A 12,952-nucleotide genomic window follows, 5' to 3' on the forward strand; every position below is an offset into this window, starting at 1 on the left:
GTGTCTCGTCAGAGAACGCAAGGGCATTTATTAAGAAAACAATTGATCAAACTGGATATTGAAATAGCGATTTCAGTATCGGTTACCCAGCCTATGAACATTGTTAAAACTTATTGCGTAATTGATACACACTGCAAACGTTGTAGCAGACAGTAATATATAAAATGAATAATATTTATTTAGCGTATTTGTTTCGTGCTACCTGCTATCAAAATCACAATAATAAATCAGCACATTAATATCGGTACACGCAGGACAGCAAGCAATGCTAAAAAAGCAATTAGATAAAATATATAACTCAGTACTCACTGCAGTGAGTGACAGAGAGCGCATTTTCTCGTCGACGAAAACGTGAAGTCACGGACGGACAGACGGACGGACCGACATGGCGAGCACAATAGTGCATTTTTTCCATAAACGAGAAAATGCGCTAAAAATACCCGAAAGACGCTTTTCCGCTGCCCGACCTGGCGTGAGAAGCGATGATCTGGTCGATGATGGCGAGCTGTCCATCAGAGAAGCGTGCTGCTCTGCCGTCTGTTGCTGCGCTGCCGTCTGTTGCTGCGCTGCCGTCTGTTGCTGCGCTGCTGTCTGTTGCTGCGCTGCCGTCTGTTGCTGCGCTGCCGTCTGTTGCTGCGTTGCCGTCTGTTGCTGCGTTGCCGTCTGTTTGCTCGTCTGTGAAGCGATACACTCGCGCAGAGTGAAGCTGCTCACGAAGCTCAGCTACTTCTGCACCCAATAGAGAAAAAATAATCACTCCATGAATCTTTTGCCGAACATGAAACATAGAAACACACTCAACATACATAAATCGTCAAATAAAATTCTGAACCAATTTAAGAGAGTTATAAACATGAAAAATCTGGACTGAAAAAAGATGCTTCATTGAAAACATAGGCTTTTATATCTATTCATTACAGTGGACGTCTAGGCTTGGTTCACTCAATACTGCTTGGCCCGTGCCGATCATATACCAGTCACGGTCCGTTCCCGGCCAGGTACATCACATGTTCGGTCCGGTCACGGGCCTTCCTCGCTTCATTTCCTATCGTATCACGGGCTATGCCAGTCACACAGCGTTACCGACTGGTATAATCCATACCAGATTCCACAAATCTGGCGTGTTGAGATGGTGCTTGTCATGGATATTTTCGACTTGGTATATTTGCTAAAGTCTGGCATGCTGAGCTGGCAATCTGGTATACTCGTCAAAAAATTAAGTTTGCAACGCTGCAGTCACGTCCCGGTGAAAATATCTTTAACCTTGATCGTGGCTGAACCATGCCTGGCATGACTGGCGCCTTGCACTGCTGGTGTGAATGCTTCTATTATAACGCATTAAAGAATATTGGACTGGACCGAGACTGGCACATGCCGGGCAGTATGGTGCGAACAAAGCCTTATTCTACAAATAAAAACTATGTCTTTATTTACACCGTTTTGAACTTAGCATCAAAACGCCACTGTAAGCAATTAATGTATGACATGGCTTCAAAAAAGCAAGCCAGTAAATATACATGACAGTGATCGNTAGACCACTCTACTCACCCACTATAGACCACTCTACTCACCCACTATAGACCACTCTACTCACCCACTATAGACCACTCTACTCACCCACTCTAGACCACGCTACTCACCCACTATAGACCACTACACTCACCCACTATAGACCACTCTACTCACCCACTCTAGACCACTCCACTCACCCACTATAGACCACTCTACTCACCCACTCTAGACCACTCCACTCACCCACTATAGACCACTCTACTCACCCACTCTAGACCACTGCACTCACCCACTATAGACCACTCTACTCATCCACTCTAGACCACTCTACTCACCCACTATAGACCACTCCACCCACCCACTATAGACCACTCTACTCACCCACTCTAGACCACTCTACTCACCCACTCTAGACCACTCCACTCACCCACTATAATAGACCACTCCACTCAACCACTCTAGACCACTCCACTCACCCACTATAGACCACTCCACTCAACCACTCTAGACCACTCCACTCACTCACTATAGACCACTCTACTCACTCACAATAGACCACTCTACTCACTCACTACTCACCCACTCTGACAACATGCAGGGTACTTTAATGAACTTGTTTGTGAAGTAATGTAATTATAAACTAGAACTTGATTGTAAAGTTTTGCATTTAAAAATTAAATAGGGAGAGAACTGTGAACTGTGGTCCGCTGCAAGTAGTGGAGAATTAATTATAATAAGAACAATACTCTAATTGAGCCGGAGATCTAATTATACGAGATGACGTCGATTAATGATATTTAAAAATGTCGGAACTGGAATTCATATGAAAGACAAGGCGGAAAGTTTAAGCTAAGAGAAGCTCATATAGGAGTTTAAATTACTTTACCAAAGAGGCGCTATGGAACAAGAAATTGAACACATTCAATTTATTAATGTGTAGTTGCGGAAAATTTTTAGATGGCAATAATCAATTAACTTCTAACTTGTTGAGTGAAAAGCGTGTGCGCAGAGCTTCATATTTCAAAGATAATTGATAAATCTAACTTCAGAAGCTCATATAATTGTAAAAATAATTATAAGTAGGTAATTTGTAACGATTGGCACACATTTTGCAACGATTGGCACATATAAAAAGGCCCAATAACATGTAAAACACCGTCCAAATTACCGTGTGTTGCGTCCAGTCCGAAGCGAGGGTAACTTGGTCACGTTCATTGGTAGAGTTGAGCTTCGTACGTCTGTACGTCGTGGCGGCCATGACGAGGTCGGCAGCGACGCGCATGGAGCGTCTGCAGCGCCAGTTGCGGTCCCCGAAGTTGTCGTGCAGGACAGTTTCTCCTCGAGTAAATGCTACGCTGAATAATGTGCAGTAGAGAATATTACAAACTAATAACTAATAACGCACGGTCATCATGATAAAAATAGAGACTATCACAAACTAATACCTACTAAAGCAAGCTCATCATTATAAAAATCTACCATACATATAGATAAATGCCTTACAAATCTACTGAAAATAACAAATACAGTAATAATTGTCAATTAAAAATATTTAAATACAGCAAACATTTGAAATCAGCAGGGTTCGTGATTTTTTGGATTTAAAAAAAAAATCAAAAAAATAAAAAATCAATGATTTCTTTTATTTTTTCATGATTTATTTGATTTTTTTTTATTTTTCAGCTTTTTTGTCTTTTTGAAGAGTTATTTTTTATGTTGCAATTAGCCTACTACCAATAACAGTATATGGATCATAATGGATGGCTAAAAAGGGCACTTATTGCCTTCAATAATGGGCAACAGGCCAAGGCGGTGTTTACCACTTTGCGATTGGGTAAACAATTATTGATAAGTCTATTCATTAGCTTTGTAAAGTTTGTATGGAGCAAGGTAATGAGCTAAATATTGACCATTTAACTGGCTTCAATATACAAAAACACTTCAGGAATGCAGATCTTCTAAACATTGAAGAGTCACATAACAGATAGGTAGCTGATAGCACAGTGCACAGCACTATCAATAGGTCTACGGTACTAGTTTTATGTCCTATAAATCTACCAGACTCTACCCTCTATACACACCGACTAGTAGTGACTGAGTGACTGACTGCACTGTTCCCATTTAATTCAGACCAATAAACCAATACTTAACATAAACTGAACGATAACCAAACAAACCTCATACGACTTGAAACGAGACTTAAGTTATGAGAAAATCTATACTGTTTGAAATAAACATGTGCACAATTCAAATATTTTATATCCATTCAATGCATTCAATCATTTTATATATAGTCTTATAATTGTAATTGTTTTGTTTCTAGTTTTAAATTCACATATTTAACGATTGAAATTAAATATTTTAATTAGAATACTCGTATTAGGGTGGAAAATCTTTCTAATTGCCTAAAAGGTCAATACAATTTCAACCTCTCAATATACATGGTGGGGCAGAACCAATTGAGCAGTTTTGAGGTAAAATAAAGGAGTAATGGAGGTACATATAGGGGCTAGTAGAAAGTTTATTTTCCTAGAGGTTAGCATAACATACCATTTAGAATACTTATGTTTTGAAAACAATATCTGGAAGATGGGGGCTGTTAGCTGCAACACACTGTTGGAGTCATTCTCAGAGGAGGAAGTAACCGTAACAGTGAATTCCAATCGCTATGCTGCAATGTTGCAAATTTTCTTGCAGCCCATGATGGAAAACATTGTTGAAAATAAAGCATTGCGAGACGTGTGGTTCCAGCAGGATGGGGCTACAGCTCACACAGCCCGAATGTCACTCAATGTTTTGAGACGCATGTTCCCAGACTCTGAGGGGTGATTTACAGTGGCCTGCGAGGTCAACTGATTTGAGCATTTGCGATTTCTCTCTTTGGGGACATCTAAAAGAAAGGGGTTCAGAAGTCGCCCTCACACCCTACCACAGCTAATGGGACGGATTATTGCAGCAGAGGTTATGGCCATACCTCGCCATATGTGTGAACGTGCTGTAGGAAACTTCCAAGAACGACTCCAACAGTGTGATGCAGCTAACAAACCCCATCTTCCTGATATTGTTTTCAAAACATAAATATTTTAAATGGTATGTTATGCTAATCTTGAGGAAACAAACTTTCTTCTTTATGTACCTCCATTACTCTTTTATTTTGCCTAAAAACTGTTCAATTAGTTCTGCCCCACCCTGTATAAGCTAGATAACACATTTAAATTGTATATTGTAATAAATATATAACAAATAGCCAAATAGTTAAAGACTACTTATAGCCTTATAAGAATTAGCTAAGCTGCTAGCTATGTACAATGTATTGCAACACTTGATGCCTCTGTACCAAAAACATTCAATTTATTGGAACCTAATACACACTAAAGGCAACAAGTTTATATACCAATTTGTCATTCATAGTACATTTATACTAAACCATGAACAACAATACCTCAGTATAAATTAAAGACTGCCACTCAATATATTTAAATATATGAATAAATAAATAAAAAATAAAAAAAATCGAAAAAATAAAAAAAAAATCATGATTTTTTTATAAAAAAATCAAGTGATTTAATCACATTATTTAATCATTTTGATTTAATCATTGCCAACCCTGGAAATCGGTAACTTAATTCTTCGAAAATATACCGATAGTCGTATGAAAATTATTTAAAGAAAATGATCATTTAAATAATAAATTCGGTCGTACTTACACTTATCTGAAACGTACATAAAATTCTTGTTTTAATTACCGGAATGTGATCCAATTGCTGTAAAATAACAACTGGATATCTACATCTGATAACCCTTCACTGCACAAAATTTTACTTGGATAAATGGGATCTAGAATAGTGTTCTGAACCAGAAATAGTGAATAAATTACTATTAGTGAACTATTACTATTAGTGACTTAAAAAATAGTGAACTAAATTACTAAATTACTAGCTTAAGTAGGTATTGATAATCTGATTAATTCAATTCTCAAAACAATGAATGATTAGGTTACAGATTTTTTGTATCTCCGTTTTTATCAAATTAATTGGTAAAAGCCTGAGCCCTGGGTCAGGCTTTTACCTGGGTAAAATCAACCAACAAACCGCAGACACCTGCAGTTGGTGCAGAATGAAATGGGGTTAGTCAGCACTGAAGTCAGCACTCCCTCAGGGAGCAAACAATGGAGTACGTAATGACAAAGAAGACAGTTACATACTGGTATGTATACCATTTACCATACAACATAAATATAACTAACAAACAACAAGATAGATCATAATCAAAATGATGAGAATACTTATAATAGAATAAGCTTACCATTCAAATATTCTTGCAGCTCAATCACAGGAACATATTTGTTGAAGCTTTTCAAGTCTGCCCAGGCTGCAGGGGAAGCACTGCAGCTGTTGAACCAATGATATACGTTGTCCCATGGTGGCAGAACCTGTTCAGTAAAATTAAAATTAATTATACTAATTAAATATTGTTACTTTGTTAGACAGTATCATCATCAATAATCTAAAGTCAAGTACCTCTGAGATGTTAATAAATTTTTTATTAATATCTTATTTCCTATCATCTTTGCAATTATTATCATCATGATGAAAGCAAAACTGACTAAAAACTACCAATTCATTGAAGCTGAAAGAAAATGGTTGCAGAAATTTAAAGAATTGAAAGAACTCACTCATTTTTATATGGAGAATAAATGCAAACAATGCAAAGAGATGACTGGAAAAATATTATAATCTGCTAAAATTAATTCTACTTGATTATCATGCATGGCTCAACACTTGCCAAAATCCACTCCTCATTGAGTGTATCCTTGTCTTGGCATTAAGTGAGTGCACAAATGTAGCAAATCTAAGGTAGACATCCCGGCGCAAGTTGAAGCCCTCACCAATGTTGACTGAGTAGAGCAAGTATCTGAAATGTTGGATTGCATAAGAAGAAATAATATCATGGTAGTAGAGATATATTCTGATATTGATAAAGTTTGGGACAGAAAGGCATGTACTAATAATTATTTTTTATTGATTCATAAAATATTACTATAAAATTCCCAAATCATATATAGGTACGGTATGTGTCTTAGCAGAAGTTGGTATTCACCTACTTCACAATAGTAGCTTAAGTAGCTATAATGCCATGGATATTTGGGAAAAGAAGAATTTAATGATAACTCCCTTATCAATCCACATTGTTCCAAGATATTGTTAGCCAAATGAGGGCTCATTTTACATACACGCAGTATGAGAAATGGCATTACATATAATAAAAATATATTTTTCTATTCTATATTTTGATTGAACAAGAAGTACCAAAAAACTAGAGGAAAATGCTCATAATTTTACAATTTTATTTATAAAGAAAATTGATTTAGCAATCTCTTATTAATGAAGCAGCTTTATAAGTGAAAAGCTATGGTACAATATACAAGAAAAGTTTCAAGTAAATCTATTCACAAAATCCTAGTTATTGTCCTAGAAAAAGAAAGATGCTTGGCATTGTTCAACTAAGGTTGGAACATAACTTTGTGCATAGTGCATAACTTTCAGAAACAAAAATACTATATTTTTCTCTAGGCAAGAATTTATTGACACATGACAAAAAACAGCATTATATTGAATGAACTTGCTTTTTTTTCATAGGAGCAATGGTGTTGGAACCACATGTATCAGAGGTACCGTAGTTGCTGTACAGTATTCTTCTGTTAATGATTGGTCTTCAGTAAAAGCCTTGCAAAAGCTATGTGACAAAATAGCACATAAAAAAGTCACAAAAATATTTTTAAAAAATTTAAAATCCATACCATAAAATGGGGTAACTTTGACCACTTTTTTCAAAATGATGCCATTTTTTTTACTAGATAAGTTAAACTTAAATTGAAACATGCAAAATACAGGTCTATACTCTAGCTTTACTCACCATAAATTGCTGGCTCCTGCCTCTCATAGTTTTGATGTAATTCCAAAAAAAGTGGTCTTTGTTACCCCAGCTCTTGGGGTTTCTTTGACTGGGCGGTAAAATCGTAAAATAACTTCAAATAACTCCAGGTTGTGGTGCATTGTAGTAGAACTCTTCTAGTTACATATGCAAAAGACAAATTTTAGGAAAGTGTCATAGTTTGCAAATGGGGGGCGCCACCCCCCAATGGGCAAAATGTGACCACCTAATGGCAGCCGTGATGGGGTCACATTGACCGGTTTGAGACCGGTTTGGAAATTAAGTTAAAATTACCATATATAAGACTCTGTAGAGTCTGAAACATAAAGAAAAAACATTAATAGGTGTATCAAACATAAAATATGTTATATAGGTACCTATGGTAATTTTAACTTAATTTCCAAGCCTGTCAATGTTACCCCGTCACGGCTGCCATTAGGTGGTCAAAGTTACCCCATTGGGGGGCAGCATCCCCATTTGCAAACTATGACACTTACCAAAAATTTGTCTTTTGCATAGGTATGTAACTAGAAGAGTTCTACTACAATGCATCACAACCTGGAGTTATTTTACCAAAAAATAAAAAAAATTGGAGGGGGTACTCCAACAGGCTTTAAATAATAGCTCTTTTTCATGGGTCACATTATTAATTTTTTAACCTATTAGATATGCAAACTTTTTAAATCTTTCTATTGTGTTACGTAGCCTCAGTATTAGGCCTTTGATGACCATTGACAAAATTTTTCTATGTCAAATCATTTTTGAGTTTTGGGGGTTTTTGTTAAAAAAACAAAAAGTGGTCAAAGTTACCCAGCCGGTCAAAGTAGCCCCATTTTACGGTACCACTAGTTTCTGAATAATCTATAAAATAAAGAAACATAATATTTTTAATAATAACAATCTTAATCTTTTAATGATAATAATCTTACTAAATTTTCAATTTGTTTTAAATAATCACACTTGATGCCATTAACTTATAATGACAGATTTGCAGCAAAAGGCAAAGGACCATAAAAAGAATGAAATTGTCCAAAGGGCAAAATTTCAAAGAATTCTGGGTAAAAATGATTGTTTAGTGGGTGGGTTTGAAAAAGTGCAGGCAAAAAAGGTACCATTTTAAAAAAATGTTTTAGCAAAGTTTATTAGGCAAGGGCCATTGGAACAAGTTAAATTTTCCATTTGCATGGGCATTTTCCATCTTTTACTGCTGGCTTTTACTCATTTTTGAAATTCGGGTTTCTTTCACTGGTAGCTTCTGCTCAGTGCTCAATTTTCTAGTTTTGCTGTTGGCATGTAGCAGGTGTGGAATATATCTACATACCTTTCAACAGGCATTAAATAAATTTATACATACAGCAATCCCTTGATTAGCACGGTTTTGAATACCGCGGTTTTGATTAACGCAGAAAAAAATTTTGCGACCTACCCTTAATCTACGCGGTGCCAGTTTTGATTAGCGCGAGTTTTTTTTCACAACGCATCATTTTCCCGCCTCTAGCCAGAGGTGTTAATTTGAGGATTCATTATAATTATTCCCATATATTCTTAAGTTTGATTAGCGCGGTTTTGCTTAACACGGTAAAACTCGGGGATTTATTAACCGCGTTAATCAAGGGATTGCTGTATATCCAGTGGTGGGCACAGCTAACCTAAAAGTTAGCTTTGATAACGCTAAACCGATAAATCACCAAAAAAATGTAGCGGAATTTGCCGCTAATCACTAACCACTAACTTTTAATATACTATAAATTTAGATTTGGTTTAATATTTTTTTTTTGGGGGGGGGGGGAACTCTGAAAAACATGCCTAGAGAGCTGAGCTTTCACCCTTGAAAAGGAGCTTTCCAAAAAGATGTAGCATGCCAAGATCAGATGATGATCAAGATGTAGGTAACATAAATAATTAAATGAACAAATGAAATTAGGCAGTATTTGACATTCAACATACAGTTTATTAAACAAATAAGAAATAGTATTAAGGTAACACCAGGGTTAAACACTCCTTTTACTCTGGCTTGCCCATTGCCTTCATCTCCTTGAGGTGATGATTGTTGCCCTTCATGAACATTAGCCTCTCAAAGTTATTGTTGTGGGAAGCCCATTCAGTGATACTGCAATGAAGTAGGATTTCCTACTAGGAGTCCTGCAAACCCCTCTCTCCTGAGATGCAATGAAATGTGAAATTAAAGTATGAAATTAAAGCAAAAGTATGTATCAATTTCAGTGTTGACATCATAGTAGAGTGCTCACTATTTGATATGCATCACTAACTCAATCACGTAGAGTTAATGTAACTGATATTTTTATGGATTAGTGCTCTCCTTAGGTTTAACATGTTACCGTCAACCGGGGCAACTCGGGACTGGGGGGTAACTCGGGACAGTCCTCCGACACGGCCTAAAACTGTTTTAGTAGCAAAACTAATTGGTATATTGCAAAACTAAATATAGTGGCGTAAACTTCATCATTTTTCCTATCTATGTAGTATAAAGGAAGTAAAAAAATACTACATTTACTAGCTTTGAAGAATTCCTGAAAAAAATGATGAAAAACGCTATTTTGAAAAGTTACTTCTGCTAAGGTCTGTACCCTAAAATGGGGTAACTTAGACAACTTTTTTTTTATTAATAATGCCATTTTTTTACTAGCTAAATTAAACTTGAATTGAAACATACAAAACACAGGTCTATACTCAAGCTTCACTCGTCATAAATTGCTGGCTCCTGCCTCTCATAGTCTTTATGTAATTTCAAAAAAAGTGATTGTCTTTGTTACCCAAGCTCTTGGGGTATCTTAGACCGGGTGGTAAAATCAATTATATTTTTTGGTAAAATAACTCCAAATAACTCCAGGTTTTGGTGCATTGTAGTAGAACTCTTCTAGTTACATATGCAAATGACAAACTTGAGGAAAGTGTCATCATTTGCAAATGGGGGGCACCGCCCCATAATGAGGGAAATGTGACTACCTAATGGCAGCCCTGATGGGGTAATATTGACTGGCTTTGAAATTAAGTTGAAATTACCATATATAAGACTCTGTAGAGTCTGAAACATAAAGAAAAACAGAAATAGGATGTCAATATAAAATATGTTATATATGGTTATTTTATATTAACTTCCAAGCCGGTCTATGTTACCTCATCAGGGCTGACATTAGGTGGTCTAAGTTCCTCCATTTGGGGGCGGTGCCCCCCATTTGTAAACTATGACACTTTCCTAAAATTTGTCATTTGCATATGTAACTAGAAGAGTTCTACTACAATGCATCAAAACCTGGAGTTATTTAACCAAACAATAAAAAAATTGCAGGGGGTACTCTGACACACTTTAAATAATAGCTTTTTTTCATGGGTCACATTTTTAATTTTTTAACCTATAAGATATGCAAACTTTTAAAATCTTTCTATTGTGTTATGTAGCCTCAGTATTAGGCCTTTAATGCCCATTGACAAAATTTTTCTATGTCAAATAGTTTTTGAGTTTTGGGGGTTTTTGTTAAAAAAACAAAAAGTGGTCTAAGTTACCCCACTGCCCACCGGTCTAAGTTACCCCATTTTACAGTACTAGTAAAAAAAATATTTGCTGTTTTAAAAAATTTTACTTACATAAAAGTTGCACCCAGGTGTTGGCTTGGAAACTTTATTTGCAGAATTTACATACCTCAATCCCCCCAAAAATGGCAGCCATTTCCGCACGGCGGGGCTACTTGGGACACCCCCCCCCAGGGCTATTCGGGTCTCGGGACACCCCCAAAAACACATTTACAGTAGAACCTCAGTAAGCAAAGGCTCCAGTTAAAAAAAATTGATTAAAAACAAAGAATATTGATTACATTTACCTCACTCAGCAAAAAAAAAAATTAAACTTATGGAAAAATTAGTCATCATCGGTCATCACAAAATTGTGCATAGAATGTCATATATAGAAAATAATAGAATTGTGCACCAGGGCCCAGGCATCATAGAATGAAAAGTAATTGACTTAAACTATGATTTATTTCTGCATAACATATGATGGTTGTCAGTTGTCACTAAAACATTCCTTTCTGTTTCAGGTATGTTTTTCACAATCTTTTTTTATAGTAAATTCACTTAAACTGTCTTAACCCAATTAAAATGGTGTGAAATTACAAGCCGTCCTGTAAGCTTACAGATACAGAAAAAATACTATAGGGCTGCTGATATAAAGCTTGCAGTGGAGTACACTGGGCCACCAGTTTGATTCCACCCTTCAGTTCAGAATTGCATGGGACTGCCCTGTTTCCAGAGGAGACACTTTTCATTGTTATGATTGTTTATTGTGGCCCTATGAGCAACAAAAAAGTAACGAGAAAAAAAAGCTAATAAAGTAAAAGGCCCAAAGGGGGGCGGGAAATTTCAATATATTTGAGAAAATGATACTATACCAGATGGAATCCTAATGACCGAAATTTATATCAAAATACTTACTATGTGGTTCTAGCAAAAACGAAAATGATAGTCGATTGTTCAATGCTCATATACGCTCATATACACACGTCCGTAGTCGACCGAAGCTTAAACCGGAGTCAAACCAAAATGACATGGTTGTCATGACAACAGCATCTCTCACATGGATCCGCTCATGTGGATTTCGGCAGCGGTCAAATGTCATATCATAGAATAGAATAGAATTGAAGTGTCGGCGTTGAAGAAATAGGCCCATGGCCTGTTGCCGATTCTTGAACTTTTCGTGACTTGATTTACAAGGGATCCGGCCTTTGGAACCCGATCTTTCCATAGCTGACGATTGATTTGTAGCGGTCTCATTCAGGATTTTGAATTCGTGTAATAAAATATTTAGAAATTTAGAATTAGATTTAAATTGTAAGAATAAGATTTTCTTTATGAACGTCACCTCGATGAATACAACAGCCGTAGTTAACTTAATTCCAACTTTTAGTATTTAGATTTATTTCACCGGAACCTCATATTAGAGTGAGTACCAAGTGTTGCCTCTGTAATCGCATAGTAATTACTCTGTTAAATAGATGAACTGATTTATAATGATTATAATCTTTTTCTATGTACTTATATTTGTGTAACATGAAATTATCTGTTATTCATACAGGGTTCTATACCGAGAGCAAAAAGTGTCTTTATTTGTCCCCAAATCAACGTGAGACGCTTTAGATTGAGATAGCTGCTGGACTTATTGCCTGGTCCGTAATTTGCTAGGCATTTTAAGACTGAACATATGCTCCTGCATAGCTTCGTCTAGTCTGTTTTTGAAGATGTCCATACTAGGAGCGTCAACGATGCTATCAGGTAGGCTGTTCCACATGTCGGTGACTCGAAGCGAGAAGAAATGTTGTCGCATGGATGTGTTCCAACGCTGTTTCTTTAGTTTATAGCCGTGGCCCCTGGTGTTGGTTCTTGTATCAAATTCTAGTAATCCTTCTGAGACCTTGTATAAGTCAAGAGTATACTTGTATACTTCAATGAGGTCCCCACGCAGACGTCGATAACTGAGGCTTGGAAGCTTCAT

At 36.5% G+C, this 12,952-nt stretch overlaps 1 protein-coding gene across 1 annotated transcript; it reads right to left on the reverse strand.

Moving 5' to 3' along the window:
• Positions 1-626: 626 nt before the first annotated feature.
• LOC125178778 (GDP-fucose protein O-fucosyltransferase 2-like) lies at positions 627-9,513 on the reverse strand. The gene is made up of 5 exons (XM_047883335.1): positions 9,455-9,513; positions 6,298-6,426; positions 5,879-5,944; positions 2,681-2,867; positions 627-729 (listed from the first exon to the last, which is right to left on the reverse strand). The coding sequence occupies exons 1-5, from the start codon at positions 9,511-9,513 to the stop codon at positions 724-726; spliced, it is 447 nt and encodes a 148-aa protein (XP_047739291.1). The 3' UTR covers positions 627-723.
• Positions 9,514-12,952: the final 3,439 nt, after the last annotated feature.

This window comes from Hyalella azteca, unplaced genomic scaffold (assembly GCF_000764305.2).
Source record: "Hyalella azteca isolate HAZT.00-mixed unplaced genomic scaffold, Hazt_2.0.2 contig12661, whole genome shotgun sequence".
NCBI classification, from domain to species: Eukaryota; Metazoa; Arthropoda; class Malacostraca; order Amphipoda; family Hyalellidae; genus Hyalella; species Hyalella azteca.